At 37.5% G+C, this 14,069-nt stretch overlaps 5 protein-coding genes across 12 annotated transcripts; 2 read left to right on the top strand and 3 right to left on the bottom strand.

Annotated features, from left to right (window-relative positions):
• Window positions 1-105: 105 nt before the first annotated feature.
• LOC120458390 (probable elongation factor 1-delta) lies at window positions 106-2,132 on the bottom strand. 2 transcript variants are annotated; one of them, XM_039646009.2, is made up of 3 exons: window positions 1,971-2,131; window positions 1,055-1,135; window positions 106-823 (listed from the first exon to the last, which is right to left on the bottom strand). In XM_039646009.2, exons 1-3 carry the CDS (start codon window positions 2,055-2,057, stop codon window positions 206-208), a joined length of 786 nt encoding a protein of 261 aa, XP_039501943.1. In that variant the 5' UTR covers window positions 2,058-2,131; the 3' UTR covers window positions 106-205. The 2 variants fall into 2 exon arrangements, with proteins under 2 accessions (XP_039501943.1, XP_039501944.1); XM_039646010.2 differs by lacking the exon at window positions 1,055-1,135 and having other exon boundaries at window positions 1,971-2,132.
• A 740-nt stretch (window positions 2,133-2,872) lies between these two features.
• LOC120458027 lies at window positions 2,873-6,969 on the top strand. 4 transcript variants are annotated; one of them, XM_039645534.1, is made up of 5 exons: window positions 2,873-3,013; window positions 4,770-5,020; window positions 5,114-5,311; window positions 5,374-5,535; window positions 5,608-6,969. In XM_039645534.1, exons 2-5 carry the CDS (start codon window positions 4,775-4,777, stop codon window positions 6,865-6,867), a joined length of 1,866 nt encoding a protein of 621 aa, XP_039501468.1. In that variant the 5' UTR covers window positions 2,873-3,013; window positions 4,770-4,774; the 3' UTR covers window positions 6,868-6,969. The 4 variants fall into 4 exon arrangements, with proteins under 4 accessions (XP_039501468.1, XP_039501466.1, XP_039501469.1 ...); XM_039645532.1 differs by lacking the exon at window positions 2,873-3,013 and adding an exon at window positions 3,029-3,161; XM_039645535.1 differs by lacking the exon at window positions 2,873-3,013 and adding an exon at window positions 3,219-3,280.
• Window positions 6,970-8,142: 1,173 nt separating this feature from the next.
• LOC120457926 (LIM domain transcription factor LMO4.2) lies at window positions 8,143-10,351 on the top strand. 2 transcript variants are annotated; one of them, XM_039645433.1, is made up of 6 exons: window positions 8,143-8,291; window positions 8,979-9,071; window positions 9,134-9,441; window positions 9,542-9,695; window positions 9,852-10,043; window positions 10,108-10,351. In XM_039645433.1, exons 3-6 carry the CDS (start codon window positions 9,195-9,197, stop codon window positions 10,238-10,240), a joined length of 726 nt encoding a protein of 241 aa, XP_039501367.1. In that variant the 5' UTR covers window positions 8,143-8,291; window positions 8,979-9,071; window positions 9,134-9,194; the 3' UTR covers window positions 10,241-10,351. The 2 variants fall into 2 exon arrangements, with proteins under 2 accessions (XP_039501367.1, XP_039501375.1); XM_039645441.2 differs by lacking the exon at window positions 8,979-9,071 and having other exon boundaries at window positions 8,157-8,291.
• A 203-nt stretch (window positions 10,352-10,554) lies between these two features.
• On the bottom strand, window positions 10,555-12,338 carry LOC120457902 (mitochondrial chaperone BCS1). Of its 3 annotated transcripts, none has more exons than XM_039645418.2 (2): window positions 12,283-12,338; window positions 10,555-11,856 (listed from the first exon to the last, which is right to left on the bottom strand). In XM_039645418.2, exon 2 carries the CDS (start codon window positions 11,849-11,851, stop codon window positions 10,556-10,558), a length of 1,296 nt encoding a protein of 431 aa, XP_039501352.1. In that variant the 5' UTR covers window positions 11,852-11,856; window positions 12,283-12,338; the 3' UTR covers window position 10,555. The 3 variants fall into 3 exon arrangements, with proteins under 3 accessions (XP_039501352.1, XP_039501346.1, XP_039501358.1); XM_039645412.2 differs by lacking the exon at window positions 12,283-12,338 and adding an exon at window positions 12,029-12,149; XM_039645424.2 differs by lacking the exon at window positions 12,283-12,338 and adding an exon at window positions 12,112-12,129.
• Window positions 12,339-12,527: 189 nt separating this feature from the next.
• Window positions 12,528-13,720, bottom strand: LOC120458476 (proteasome subunit alpha type-1). The gene is made up of 3 exons (XM_039646136.1): window positions 13,599-13,720; window positions 12,895-13,530; window positions 12,528-12,838 (listed from the first exon to the last, which is right to left on the bottom strand). Exons 1-3 carry the CDS (start codon window positions 13,599-13,601, stop codon window positions 12,626-12,628), a joined length of 852 nt encoding a protein of 283 aa, XP_039502070.1. The 5' UTR covers window positions 13,602-13,720; the 3' UTR covers window positions 12,528-12,625.
• Between the last annotated feature and the right edge of the window lie 349 nt (window positions 13,721-14,069).

The following is a 14,069-nucleotide window of genomic DNA, read 5'->3' as shown; positions in this document are numbered from 1 at the left end:
TAATGAATAAAAAAATGCCGAATACATGACTTAATCCTATAACTCTTGTTTAAATAGTTAAACTACTTCACCATATTCAACCAATTACACCAAGTCCAAATACAGTTTTTCAGTTGTTTTATCAAAATATTTATTTAGATGACTCCCAAACACATTTTTAATGAGGCAAATCCGATCCTGAATTATAAAAATATATGTATACTCCTTAGATTTTGTTGAACGCAGCGATGTCAACACTTTGGACAAAATCCTCCAATTTCTCGATCTCCTCAGTCAGCCAATCGATGGAAACCTTATCATCCTCAACTACGCATGAGATGCTGAGTTTCTGGATGCCAAAGGCAACTGGGACGAATTTAGAAGCTCCCCACAGCAAACCGTCCTGAGTGATTTTGCGGATTTCTGTCTCCATAACCTTCAGATCGGTCTCATCGTCCCAGGGCTTGACATCCAGAATGATGTTCGACTTGGCAATAATTTGAACTTTCTTGGCCTTCTTAGCAGCATAAGCCGCCAGTCTTTCCTCCCTTATGCGGGCCGCCTCTCCGTCCTCCTCTTCGCTTTCCGATCCGAATAGATCCACATCGTCGTCATCATCTTTGTCACTTGCTTCTGGTTTTTTCGCTGCGGCCTCTGGCTGCTTCGACACTCCATTGGTCAGTTTCAGCTGAGCCTCCACGGTGTCCAAGCGCTTCACTACGGCACTCAAAAGCTGGCTCAACGAGGACACCTGGGACTTCAAATCCTTGTTTTCCCCCTCCAATTGGGACAGGCGCTGGGACAGCTCGGACTTTGAGCCATCGTCCAGGGTAACTCCATCGATCTGGAAACACAAATGGCATTGTTAATTAATCAAATTCAAGGCCTCATAGAGTTATGCTAATTATAAGTACAGACTAATTATAATGTAAATGATAAATATACAGTTCTCTACAGTTTTAAGGTAACAAAAGACCCTAGGAGTGTGATCAAATCATGGTTTACATACTGTTGAAATACAAAATAAATACCCGTCTATAAGCAAGCAAAAGTGAGGATATATCACAATAGTTACCTTTTCCAGCGAGTTTTGTATGTGTTCCCTAGCCTTTGCGATTTCGCTTACTAATGGGCTGTAGTGGCTGCGATCAGTTACCTTTAAAAATAAGACAACACCATTGATTACTTGTATGAACTGACATTTGGTGTATCGAATAGTTTACAAAGGTTTCAGGGAAATTAATAAAATAAAAGAAGGAGATTTTTAATGTACTGGAATCTACGTAAAAGACTGTTGTCATGCAAGCATGTTGAAATACTGATAAGCCCCATTCTAATCAGCCCAAAAATTGCACGTATTTTACTTATACAATGCAAGACTATATATTTTGTAAATTTTTGTTGAGATAGAACACATCGTATTACAACCTTTACTTAACTATTAAATTACATATATGATTTAACGTTGTATTCACTAGACTATTTGTTGTTTGGCACAATAATTTTTATGAATATAAGAATTTTGTTGTGTAGATGTTTTAGGTGTTAATATATCTATGTTTTGCATGTTATATTTTGTATTTATAACATTTGCGTCACATTATTAATTGCCAAATGGTAAGTGTAGTAAGTATTTGGCTTGCAAAAGTTTATTTCCTTGCACACTTTTTGTTGTATAAACTTTACATACAAAGTTGTGTGGTTTTAAAGTGTTCATCGTTCACCTGTTACATACAGTTACAAGAATATACATGTAATTTGCAATATGAACAAAGCAATTGAAAATCAAAGGCAGATAAATATAGACATCTTTTTTTAGATCATTTTGAGTGTGTATTGAAGTTTAGAACATGTGTGTTTCGGCGTCCTTGCTATTAAAACAAACAGATTTGCAATAAACATTGCCGAAACCATTCCGAATTCCGTTGCCGGCCACGTGAAACTTGCAATCAACCTAAGTACTTATGATTTGGATTGTTTGGTGACTTTACCTTCTGGGGACCCTCGTAGAACCGCTTCTCGGCAAGATCGTAGCGACTCTTGTCAGCCCAGAATTTGTCCAGTGCCTCTACTTTCATTTTTAGCCTTTAGTTCGCAGATTTACTCAAACACGTTGCACAATTGGCCGAACAATACGATAACACGTTCTGCAGGGAAAGCAGGTAAATCGATATCTATCGGTATCTATCTACCGATATCGCTATCGGTTTGGTTTTTTTATTGCTTAAGAAACGGTGGCATGGTATACGAAAATAATTAATTGTTTCAACTTAAAATTTAACACGTTCTCATTATCACTGCAAACTACTTTTAAAAGAGGTACATTACAACGCTCATGAAGTGGGAAACAATAAGAAGTGCCCGGACGAGAAAGAAAGTCGTCTCTATATATCAAGATGGGATGTCTACGTGGCACTTTATCGATTTTTTAGAGGAAACTTAGTTTTGCAAGGTCAGCTGATCAACAATTTTGGTTTTCTTATTTGACTTGTAAAATGTTGATCTGTTGCTGTTTGGGCGATCTGAGGCAAGTGGGCTACAAAGCTAATAGTATATTTTTACTTTACACCTTTACTTTATATAAAAGATTATCAACATTTTGAGTCAAATATTTGTAATGGAAAATAATCAACTCGATGCTATATATTACATCCAAAAACCTCTTCCGTACCTTACTTTGACTTTATGTATGTGAATAACTGAATGCTTTTAAATATTACAAAATTCCGATCCAAGCTATTAGTTCTGGAAAAATAAACATAGTTATCATTTACAACACAAATTCTATTTTTGCAAGCAAAGTAAAGGTGGAACACCAAATTTTGTTCCGATTTCCCGTTTCAATTTGAAGACTGCGTGGTATTTGTAACAATGAGTTCAGTCATATACCAGTCAGTTCTCACTTCGACTATTCGATAGCAACTACAACAAATTAATTTTTTACGAAGAAAGTGTTGTGTATTGTAACTATGTTATCATATTTGTGATTGTAGATCTCGGTGTCTACCGTTTTGTTAATCATTGCGAATTTTTGGTGCGTACTGATAGAGGTTCTATTTTGATTGGTTTTAAGACTCCTTTCTAATGGATTTGATCTACTCAGTGATATGTATATGCTGAGAGCACTGAGCATTCCAGTGCACTGAGTTTAATGTATTGCCATACAAAATCGGTGTCGAAATGTTCGTTATCAACCAGTTATAAGTGTGTATTATAAGTGTGTACTATTTAAATTATATTTCAAGTGATGCTGAACATGGTAATTTTCGTTGAGTGTATTACATACACTCGTCTAAATCAGGTGGGATATTTATACCACAGCATAATTGTGATGACTCCATTTAACATATGACTATTTGTGTTTTTTTATAATTATCTAGAAGTGTTTGTGTGAGTGGGTTTACCTATAAAAATGTCGCAAGTTATGCAGTAAAAATTTTATTTGCAAACTTATTCCACTTCCCTTTGGTATACAGATGTGTATTGGTACGTGTGTGTGCGCGTATGTGTACATGTACACATATGAGAGCAATTCGTGGTTTTTCAGTAAGGAAATCTGCAGTTTGACGCAAGTTTTATGAGGTGCCCCTTTTGCCAAAGTGAAACGCTGGTTGTGGCTTGCCACACGAATATATAATTCTTTTTAGCTGCAAAGTTCGCATGCGAGAAGCGAAAGCGCATAAACCTGTAAGTGGAAACAATCCAATTCATGTTCATTTTATGAATTAGCTAGGCGTAACCACTTGCTTTTGTTCTAAAATAGTGTGGCAACGCCTATGACGAAACTAGTCTCTTATAAAAAAAAAAAAGTTTAAACACATCTGCATTTTTTTTGTACACTTTGTGTACCTAATCAATCATTATTTCAAGGTACTCATAGTGACAAAAAAAAATCCTTCGATACTTTAATCGATTGTCGCTATGGGCTGATAGTCTGGATCTTCGCCATTTTGAGGTTATCGCTCTTCACTTTTTAGTGTGACCGTTCTTTAATTGGTCCTGCAAAAAAGTAATGTACTAGGTACTACTATATTAAAGGCAAGGTTAGTTTTTCTAGATCGTGATCTCTAGGGAAGTCGATCTGTGCACGACCTTCCCGATTTTATATTCAGGGGCGTGACAGTTTTTTTACGTTTATACGGACAGACAAAAAGGATACAGCTATATCGACTTGACTAGTGATATAGACTATATTTGTGTACTTCATAGGGTCGAAAGCGTTCCCATCTACCTGCCACATCCTTTCGACGAATCTAGTATATAATTGTATTCTACGAGAAAGGGGACGTTACACCCTAAATAAGTTTTTAAACTGTGTGTCATAGGGATCACGACTTTCATACGGACGGACAACCACACGGACATGGCTATATCGACTCTACTAAAGATAACTAAATACTTTTCAAGAACTACCAAAAAAATATTACACAATACTTAGATTAGTTTACTCATCACTTACTCTATTCGGTGTTGATCTCGACGTTCATATGAACGGACAGAAATACGGACACAGCTGGATCGACTCCTAGTCCAGATATTCTCCTCTTTATACGGTAGGAAACCGACCATTTCCGTAATACGATCGGCGATAAAATATCCAAATCGTTTGGGTTTTAAGAAAGAGTAGTTGATTTTAATTTTTGAGTCAGATCTTATTAGGTGGACTTGTTTCTACGTAAAATATTATTGAAAAATAAGTAAAAAATGTTAAAATAATCTTTTTATACGGTTTACTAGGGGTACACCCTATCGATAACATGAAATAAAATAAATTTTTAATTCACTTTTAGTGACAATGGATGAAAAGGATAAAGCTCAACACAACATGATATCCAACCTACCGCTTTTGTTTGCGAACGGATATCCAACATCCCTAGAAAAAATAACCGAGTCCCAGTTAGAAAATTTTATTCCCTTCATGGTGCAATGCTCTTTAGGACATATTAACTTACCAAAGAAAATAGATTGCAGTGAACCAGAATGGTGGCCCGAAAGCGCTCCTTTCGAGATTCCGCTCAAAAAGCCGAAAGCATTTGTTGGGGTAAGCTTTTTTTCCCATACCTTATTTTTCGATGGCTTATAAATAACATTCACCCCCATAAATTACTAATATGCACTTGTATCTCTTTTACAGAATTGGATGGAAAAAATGAAAGAAATTGTGGTCATATGCTATCAATTTCATAAAAGCTTATTTCTTTTGAGATTTTGTAATGATTTAGCTGCGTATGAACACGCGAGCTTGAGATTTATAAACAATTATAACTCAACAACTTCATTGTATGACAGGAGAAACAACAAACTGTTGGTTACCTTTCGAAATGAAAACATGGTAAGTACTTTCTTATTTTTTTTCTGAATTAATGTGCAACGAATATTTTGTGTATTTTACAGTCATATGATAGACAACAAAAGAATAGGAAGTGCTTGTTGCTGCAAAAGAACAATAGTTCCATTAGCGAAAACGTACAACATATGATGGTTGAGCCACCCCCTTTTGATATTTATCTATGCGACAACTGTGATGCCGAACTTTATTCTAAAGAAGCTATACTCGTAAGTTGATTACCATGCCAATTTTAATAAGTAATAACACTTTGGCCCTAACAAGTAATTTCTGCATAACAGGAACACGAAAACATTTGTTGCATGGAAGATGACGTTATACTTTGTGATTCCCCTGAGCCAGATAACAAATGTGACGGGAAAAATGAAGATATCGAACTGCGCAACGCCTTTCTTTTGAACTTTAACCTGCAATCCAAATTCTCAGATAACAGTTTATGTAAAGAAAAACAGAAAACCTATTCATTTAGCGAAGAAACATCAACGGAAACATCAAACAGAAAAAGGCGTTTACCATCACGGAGAAATCGAACAGTTCACTCGTTTAGTAGGTGTTCGTTTATCCCAATATCATCACCTGCAGGACAGCAATTGTTAAAGTCGACAAAACAAACAATATCAATGGAATATATTTCGGAAAGACAGGAACGCCTGGATCGGTTTTGTTACACACCATTGATCATAAAATCAAATACCAGGCAAAAGTATTTTGAGAAAAAATCAAACACTACCGTGCACTGTACATTTAAAAAGTCGCATGAACATAACTACCACATATATTCTTTTCCGCGACGTCAATTTGTTAAACGCAGAGACACTACTGAGAACTTTTTGTTTCTAAACTCTCCGCTGATTAAGCAATGCCGTCCAATATCAGTCAGATTGAAAAAAATTTCGGAACACGTAATGGAAGAGCAAAATCACACTGCAAACACAAAACTTAATATAAGACTAACGCGCCACAATTCGCTTAACTCGCACTGGAGGATTTCACCTACCAAGGAAGTAGTTGTTGATACAATTGACTTATGCTCCTCTGACGACGATGAGCAACAAGAGCAAACAATGGGCTCGCCAAAAAGACTTGGTTCGGATGCACTTACTATAATAAAACTCACGCATAACAACAGAAAGTCCAGCAGGCGGGCCGTTGAGCCAAGCAAATGTGCTCCTGAGCCAGAATCAGTAGTCGATACTTCTGTTAAGCCGCTACAGCAATCTTTATATATATTTTCAAACTATAAGGCTAACTCTGTAATTAAGCGCTGTACTGTTGACTCGATATCTAATCATTCATTGGTTAGTTCTCTGAGTACATCGAATACTTTTTCCGATTCTCAAGGACACAGAAAGGAATACAATCAAGAAAACTGTAATTTCTCTAAGAACTTGGTCGCACTTACAGACTGGTATGCTCATTCGGCTAATTCGGAAAAGAGCACTACAAATCAGACTACTGAGAGTAGTACGTTTGAAGCAATTTCCGCGGCTCCGCCTTTTAATAGCAGTGGGCGAATAATTTCCATTGATTTAACTTCTTAGACATTTTAATTCATAGTTAAGTTAAGGAATTGTTATTTTACAAGATACCCTAAAATAAGAATTATCATATTTGAATAAATAATTTGTTTAAATACTTTTATATTTAATGTCTTTATTTTCTACGGAAAATTGAGGGCGTACCATAGAAGAACGTTTAGGTAGATATAAAAGATATAAGAGCGATAAGATTCAAAGAGTTAAAAAGCAGTCAAATTAATTCGTGACCTTCCCCAGCTTATCTGGTTGGGTATGAGTCGCATTATATTTTTATTACGTCATTACAATTAATTAAGATAATTCGATGATTGATAATTGAACCAGGCTTTTCAGTAGGTCTGGTGTACTCTGTTTTTTGTGTACCCCAAACCAACAGGGGTTGTATCTAATGGTAGAATTAACACAATCAATCTAGTCATGTCCGGCCGTAGGCCCGATTGTCCTTTTTGTCCGTCCGTATGAACGTCAATACTTCGGCATAGATCAAGTAGTGCCTAATGAACTAAAAGTATAATTTTATAAGTATAATTGCAAAGTATAAGGGTTATCCTTAGAGTTTGCTCAGCACATTTACTCTTCTCAAAGCAACTTTTCTGATGTTACCGAGAACATTTACCATCGGGGGCAATTTGTTGGATTAGTATATACATAAAGTTATCAACCACTCAAACTATGTCCAAGAAAGTGTCAAAGGCCCTCTGTATAAGCAGATTTTTCAATGAAATTTGCGATTCAGCTGTACACGTCAGCTGATTTTGGTTTGAGATATCGAGTTTTTTATCGGTGAAAAATCCATTCATTCCGTTGGGATGCGGGATTAGGAGCACTCTAGACGTTTCTCTTTCACACACTTATTCACACCATAAGTTTTCTAACGTACGTTTGAACAGATTCCAAATATGTGTAATACAAAAATATAAAAGAAAACATATTAAATTAAATTATGTGTTAGACATTACAAGAATTTTTACTGACGTACGTCCCAGAAGCAAACGATAAAATAAGCGTTTCCCACTGGGAAGAAAAACATTCCGATAACCTAAACTATATGTTTTTAATTTCTTGTGAAATAGATGAATGCCCAGTAAAATAGTATTGACATATAATATTAAATGTAGTATACACAGTTAAATATAAAATTCTCATTTCTTTTTTGTCGTGGTTCCCCGTTACTCAAAGGTAAAAAATCTAAACCGTCATCACTGAAGGCGACATTTTACAGCCAAATAACTAAATTGAACGATAAAAATGTGGATGTGTGCACGGTGCACCCTGTATAATCGCGGATTGCTTGCTTTCATATCTATGAATTAGTTTGGTATGTAAAGTCGTATACAAGAAATGGTGTTTGAAACCGAAGCGATTTTACTGTTCCTCATGGTGTTGTCAAATAAATTTTCGCTATTAAATAATTAATTGATGAGTGTGTAAGTTGAAAATGTGTTTATTGTTTACAAAAACGGCGTTTGGACGAGTGATTAAGTGAAACAAATACCAGCATATATATGTATACAAAATTTCGCTCAAATGTGCTATTGACAGCAAATCAGTATTTCTGTACATAAACGTTAAGTTGGCTAGCTAAGCTTTTGTTCTTGACAATGAACAGTGCAAACTACAAACATTAAATATTGATTAATCTATCGGCATAAGACCGCAGTTTGATACACACATATATGTACATAGCAAGCGTTCGCTGCGACTGTATGTATGTATGGTAATTTGGGTGTTTTACTTATGTACATACGTATGTGCGTATATAATCCATTTGTATGTAATGACAGCTGTGCAGAATGCAATGTTTCAAAAATAATTTCGAATTGGATCGGATCTGAAATTCCAGAAGTAATTTTTTTTGCTGATTGTCTGGCGCTATTTTTGCATCCGCAAACGGCAAAAACTTTGCCTGAAAAGCACGTTCTGTCATCGATTGATAAAATAAATATTTTATTAACTTCTTGTGAAATCTGTGGATGGAAGTTTAAACATTTTTCAAAATCGATGTGATTAAATTAAAAGACATTTATTTCAACTTTCTATTTAGTTTTATACTATTTATCTGTAGGTTTATAAGTTTTTAAATAAATTAATTGATTATTTTAAACTTATTTTAGCTATTTATATGTGGTTAATGCGTTGAGTTTATGGTAGAAGCACGGCAATTATGGAGTTCCACGACTAAACTTCATTTTTGCACATTTTTAAAGGTGATTTTGTAAATATTTAGCATTATTTCCGTCTATCTATACACGTTTTTTGTATTTTTCAGGTTTAAACCATAAACAGGACCCATATGCCTTCTACGACTTAAGTCATCCACATTATTTGCAATGAATGCAACGTTCCATTCATACAGAGATATACTAGCGGCACATCACCAAGACTCATCTAGTCCTGAGAACTTCGCCCCCATAGTAATTGACTATAGAAACTCAAACCACACAAAGGACATTGTGGAGACCAACTCGAATATCTCATCGTCTCAGCTATCGTTCATGGACGAATCTTCAAACGATTTCAATAATCAGCAGTTAATTCATTCCAACTCCCTTATTAAAGTGTGTGGTGGTTGTGGAGGTAAGTTTCTCTCGATTGTTCACTAATTGATTGCCCTCCTATCCATATATGTATGAGCGGCAATAACCTAACGTACTTCTCTTCTCTTATTCGCTTTCAGATAAAATAAGTGATAGATATCTTTTATACGCTTTGGACAGATACTGGCACAATGGCTGCCTCAAATGTCACTGTTGTGGAGCGATGCTAGCAGAAGTGGGTTCCAGCTGTTTTACGAGGCGAGGCCTGATTCTTTGCAAAAAGGACTATTCCAGGTACGAATTCGAACGACCGCCAAAGTCTGGCTACTTTCAATCCATCTTGAAAACATGTTGCCTACTTATCGGCACCAACAATTTATGTTTTTATGTTGTTGATATAAGGATCTGATACATTTAAACTAATTAAAAATAATAATATTTCTTTTCCAGCATGTTTGGGTGCTCCGGGGTTTGTTCTGGCTGCGGGGAAACTATACCGCCAAGTGAACTGGTAGCGAAAGCACTCACTGGAATAAATAATATCGATTTACAAAATCAACAAAAACAAATAATTAATTGCGTATTTCATCTAAGGTGCTTTAGTTGTGCTAAGTGTGGATCCAGTCTGCGTCCTGGTGATAGGTAAGCATATCAACAAAGTCTAAACAGCTCATAACCAATTTGTAATCTAATTGCATTTTTGCAGGTATACTATGTTAGGAGCTAGCTTGGTGTGTGAGCAAGATTGGCACAAATTACTCAAGGGCCCCGCCAACTCGAATGGAACGCTTGGACAAAGGAAAGGAAAGGTCGGAAGGCCCAGAAGATCAAAGGACTAATCAAACTTAATGTCACATAAAATATACATATATTTTAGAACATAGTTCATATTTTTAAATTACCTATAAAAATGTAATTAAATCATAATATAAAACACGACCTTCATTTAAGTGAGTTCGATTGGGAATTACTCATGCAATTGTGCATAAAAAAGAATGGATAATATTAAATCATCGAAAAATGAAATAAATTTAAAAACACACACATAAACTACTATCGAAGACAGTAAATTTAAAGATGTTTTAATTGTATAAAACCCAAATAGATATCAGACTTGTCTTAAAGAGCTTCAAGTAAACTAAGTCCACAACCGTTCAATTATTTTTTTTATTATGATCTAAAACATTTTCCCAGATATCCTCACACGAATCAATAACAGTTTGCGGGGACGACAGTTTATGCTTCATAAAAAATCCTTGAATTTGCGCCGGACTGGCAGAACGTCCAAAGGAATTCACGCGTTTTCCGAACTCCTCTGCTTTTGCGGTGTCACTGTTGGCGAAGAAGTTCTTAAACATCTCCTCCAACTGATATTGCGTACAATAGCCAATGTATTCCTTTAAATCGATTCTACCAGGACGAACTAAGGCAGGATCCAGGCGGTCAATGTAATTTGTGGTCATAAAGACAATTCTGGCTTCCGTGGAACCAACACCATCCAAACAATTTAGGAGTCCACTGAACGTAATCCTGTTGAGGCCGTCAAAGGCGGATTTCTGCTGCGGAGTAGCTTCCCGCGAGACGAATGCTGCGTCGATATCCTCCAGCAGAATGATACTCTGTTCTGGCGCCACATTCAGGAGGTGATTAAGTCGATCATCTGTGAGGCCTCTTTCAGATAGATTTAACAGGCAAACACTGTACTCCAGTTCGCCCGCCAGGGCAGTAATAAAGCTAGACTTGCCACAACCAGGCGGCCCATACAGGAGGTAGCCTCTTCGATAGGGGATTCCTCGTTGCGTGTACCACAGAGAGCTCTTAATGAAGTCCTGGCAGTCGGCAATGATTCTTGCCGAAGTTCCGCGATCCAGCACCACCGATCCAGTTGGACGCCTTCTGCGAGGATGTCCAAAGGGTCTCCATTCCGCACCCATCGCTGTATAGAGCACGGTTTTGCCTTCTGTGGCTTCCAGGGCCAGTTGCCTAGCCTCTTCTAGGATGTCAAAATATATACCCTTGTTGTTGCCGAACGCTGTTAGTGTCACTGTTTCCCACGGAACACCCATGTGAAGGTCCAATGTCTGTTGCTCCCTGGTTCGCTCCACCTGAATCCAGTTGCCCTTGTACTGGAACAGATGCTTGCCTATGCTGGGTATGAAGTCGTAGCTGGTTTTAATCGTGCCATTGTCGTTCTGCACAAAGTTCGTCTCCACGCTCAGGTGCTGCGTTTTCCGGGCTCCTCTGATGGTGATCCATTTCAACAGCCACTGGTAGGATTTGTCCCGACACGGCACCTCTAGGGTAATCATGCAGTGCCGCCGGAACAGAATCAATCCGCCCTGGAGGCCCTTCCGCAATATGGCAGCAGCGGCGCCCACTCCAAACAGTCCGAAACCAGCCCCAAAGTAGGGATTCGACGAAAGTCCAGCTACCAGATCGGGTAAAGTCATCTTGTCTGTAAAAAGGAATTTTAATTAAAGTGTTTTACCCTATAAAACAACACCTGTTGATCAACTGTGAGGTTCCACCATGCAAAACAAGTAAGCCTAATGTAAACAAAGGCAAATCTTCGTAAAGAAACTTTGTTAGCAAATAATACTAATGTTTAAAAGCACATATTTACGTACACGTGTACGTCACTAAACGCATAAATCGTTTTTTTAATTATTATTAGTAAGAAAATCATGTTTATTTTATTATTCTACTAAACCATTTGCTAGCACTTTCGTTATGTAATTAATTGTATTCTAAGTGTGCAAAAATAAATATTCAAGTTGACACTCAAGCGCTATATTGTATTTGGTATAAATAACATTTTAAATGACAACTTGTCATTCACTAAAATCAATCAACATTGTTTTATAAAAAAATATTTTAATACCGGCATTGAGGAATATTTATAAGCCAACAGTGTGCCCGCACTGCGATATAGAAAATACTCCCCTAAGCTGGTATTAAATATACCTACAAGCAATATTAAATAACTACCGCCAATGAAAGAAAGTTTAAAATTTAAATACAAAAATGTATCCCTTCATATAGACACTTATTTGTATTTATTTTCCCGAATGAGAAGCAATGGTTTTGCATATATTAAATACCTATTCCAATGCAATAGGCACTTTGTTTCGTTTTAGGATCTATGCAAACGCATGAACAATTTTATTGTATCCTTCAATCTTACATTTTTAATGGTTTAGATGGTTTCATATCCCTACAAATGCCTAAGGACGCTCCTCGGTTGCAACGAGGACTTCTGGGTCTCGTGGTCCCGCAGCTGGTTCCTCTGGCGGGGATGGGTGGTCATCGTCATCGTCGTCCTTAGGCTGATTAGGCGGAATGCCCTTCTGCTTGGCCATTTCAAGATATATTTTGACCTCTTCATCAGTGAGAATTTTGAATGGCTGGTTCTTGCCGACGATGGCCACAGTGATGTTCTGCAAGAAGCACAATTAACTACCTATGAACGGCGGCAAATGTCTAAAAAACTTACAAACTGGCCAGCATTCTCTTTGCTTTGATGCTCATCCGTGGGCAGGGTACTGCGAATAGCCTGAATGCCGTGGCAGATGATATCATCGTTGGAGCAGTCCAAGAACTCGTTCAGTTTTTTCTCCAGATAGGTGCGTGCACTTTGTGAACGCGATCCAATCGAATTGGCCTTGCAATTGAAAAAGGTTGCCGATGGCGTGACCTGATAGATGTGCGGACCCCTCTCATCGTAGCCGGCGACCAATAGACCAACACCATACGGACGACGATCGTAGCGCTGAGTGGTAGTCTGCATCTTGTTGCCCAGGTTTGTGATCAGCCGGGAGACCGGATAGGTTGAGTCGTACGAGTGCTTGTAATTCAGGCACTCGGAGCGCAAGTACCGGCTAAGGACGCGCGCATCAGCCGTGAGGCCAGCAATGGAAATACCCAGGTGATCGTCGATGGGGATGATCTTGCGCTGAGTGGCCGAAAGTTCCGATGTTGGCTTGCACAGGGCGACGAGTACAGCGGTTTCTTTATTTTTCAGACCTACGGTTGCGGTTCCCAGTTTCACGGCCTCCATTGCGTACTCCACCTGGTGGAGACGTCCCTGCGGACTCCACACCGTAACATCGCTATCGTACTGGTTGCGAAACTGAAAGCAACGAGGTGAGTTTGTAACAAATGCTATTGACACACAATTATTCGCAATAAAGACTTTACCATGACTTTTGAAATGCAAGCCGCTGAGCTCAATGATGACAAGTAGAAATGCACGATAGTTAGTTATGGCACGCCGGGAGAAACAAACAAACTGTATATCGAAAGTCGATGAAGGACTCGGGCTTTCCATCATTATTGGAACAGTGAAAAAGAACAGTGAAAAGGCGTTATCGTTTTAATTTTATTCAAATAATTATTTCACTTAATAAAAGTTTAGTAATTGTAATTAAAATTATTTCAGCGTCATTTCCTACCTGACTATACATGTCTGGCTTGCCCATCAATACAACTCCTGAGGTGAGTAATACAATTTAAAACTTATACGGGCAATTGGTTATAAGAATAATTCCGTTTAATTTATTTTAATATTTAGTGTGAGATTTCTATGTATATAAAATGATTTAAAAAATTCGATGAATTTCTTTGAGCGTTCCTTTTCCATGTTCCAAACTTGCATTCCCATCACTGCAT

The sequence above is a fragment of the Drosophila santomea genome, chromosome 2L, assembly GCF_016746245.2.
Source record: "Drosophila santomea strain STO CAGO 1482 chromosome 2L, Prin_Dsan_1.1, whole genome shotgun sequence".
Lineage (NCBI taxonomy): Eukaryota > Metazoa > Arthropoda > Insecta > Diptera > Drosophilidae > Drosophila > Drosophila santomea.
The sequence above is the reverse complement of the archived record's forward strand: the minus strand, read 5'-3'. Positions and strand labels throughout refer to the sequence as shown.

Excerpts from the sequence above, each read along its gene's own strand:
- LOC120457902 (XM_039645412.2), bottom strand. The coding sequence starts at position 12,050 with ATGCGTTTAGTGACGTACACGT. Across the intron at positions 11,857-12,028 it reads GCGTTTAGTGACGTACACGT|ACAAGATGACTTTACCCGAT; the intron begins GTACGTAAATAT and ends TCCTTTTTACAG.
- LOC120458390 (XM_039646009.2), bottom strand. The coding sequence starts at position 2,057 with ATGAAAGTAGAGGCACTGGACAAATTCTGGGCTGACAAGAGTCGCTAC. Across the intron at positions 1,136-1,970 it reads TCTACGAGGGTCCCCAGAAG|GTAACTGATCGCAGCCACTA; the intron begins GTAAAGTCACCA and ends TTATTTTTAAAG. Across the intron at positions 824-1,054 it reads TACAAAACTCGCTGGAAAAG|ATCGATGGAGTTACCCTGGA; the intron begins GTAACTATTGTG and ends TTGTGTTTCCAG.
- LOC120457926 (XM_039645433.1), top strand. The coding sequence starts at position 9,195 with ATGAATGCAACGTTCCATTCATACAGAGATATACTAGCGGCACATCAC. Across the intron at positions 9,442-9,541 it reads AGTGTGTGGTGGTTGTGGAG|ATAAAATAAGTGATAGATAT; the intron begins GTAAGTTTCTCT and ends ATTCGCTTTCAG. Across the intron at positions 10,044-10,107 it reads AGTCTGCGTCCTGGTGATAG|GTATACTATGTTAGGAGCTA; the intron begins GTAAGCATATCA and ends GCATTTTTGCAG.
- LOC120458476 (XM_039646136.1), bottom strand. Across the intron at positions 12,839-12,894 it reads AAGAGAATGCTGGCCAGTTT|AACATCACTGTGGCCATCGT; the intron begins GTAAGTTTTTTA and ends TGCTTCTTGCAG.
- LOC120458027 (XM_039645532.1), top strand. The coding sequence starts at position 3,131 with ATGTATTGCCATACAAAATCGGTGTCGAAAT. Across the intron at positions 3,162-4,769 it reads TACAAAATCGGTGTCGAAAT|TGACAATGGATGAAAAGGAT; the intron begins GTTCGTTATCAA and ends ATTCACTTTTAG. Across the intron at positions 5,536-5,607 it reads ATTCTAAAGAAGCTATACTC|GAACACGAAAACATTTGTTG; the intron begins GTAAGTTGATTA and ends TCTGCATAACAG.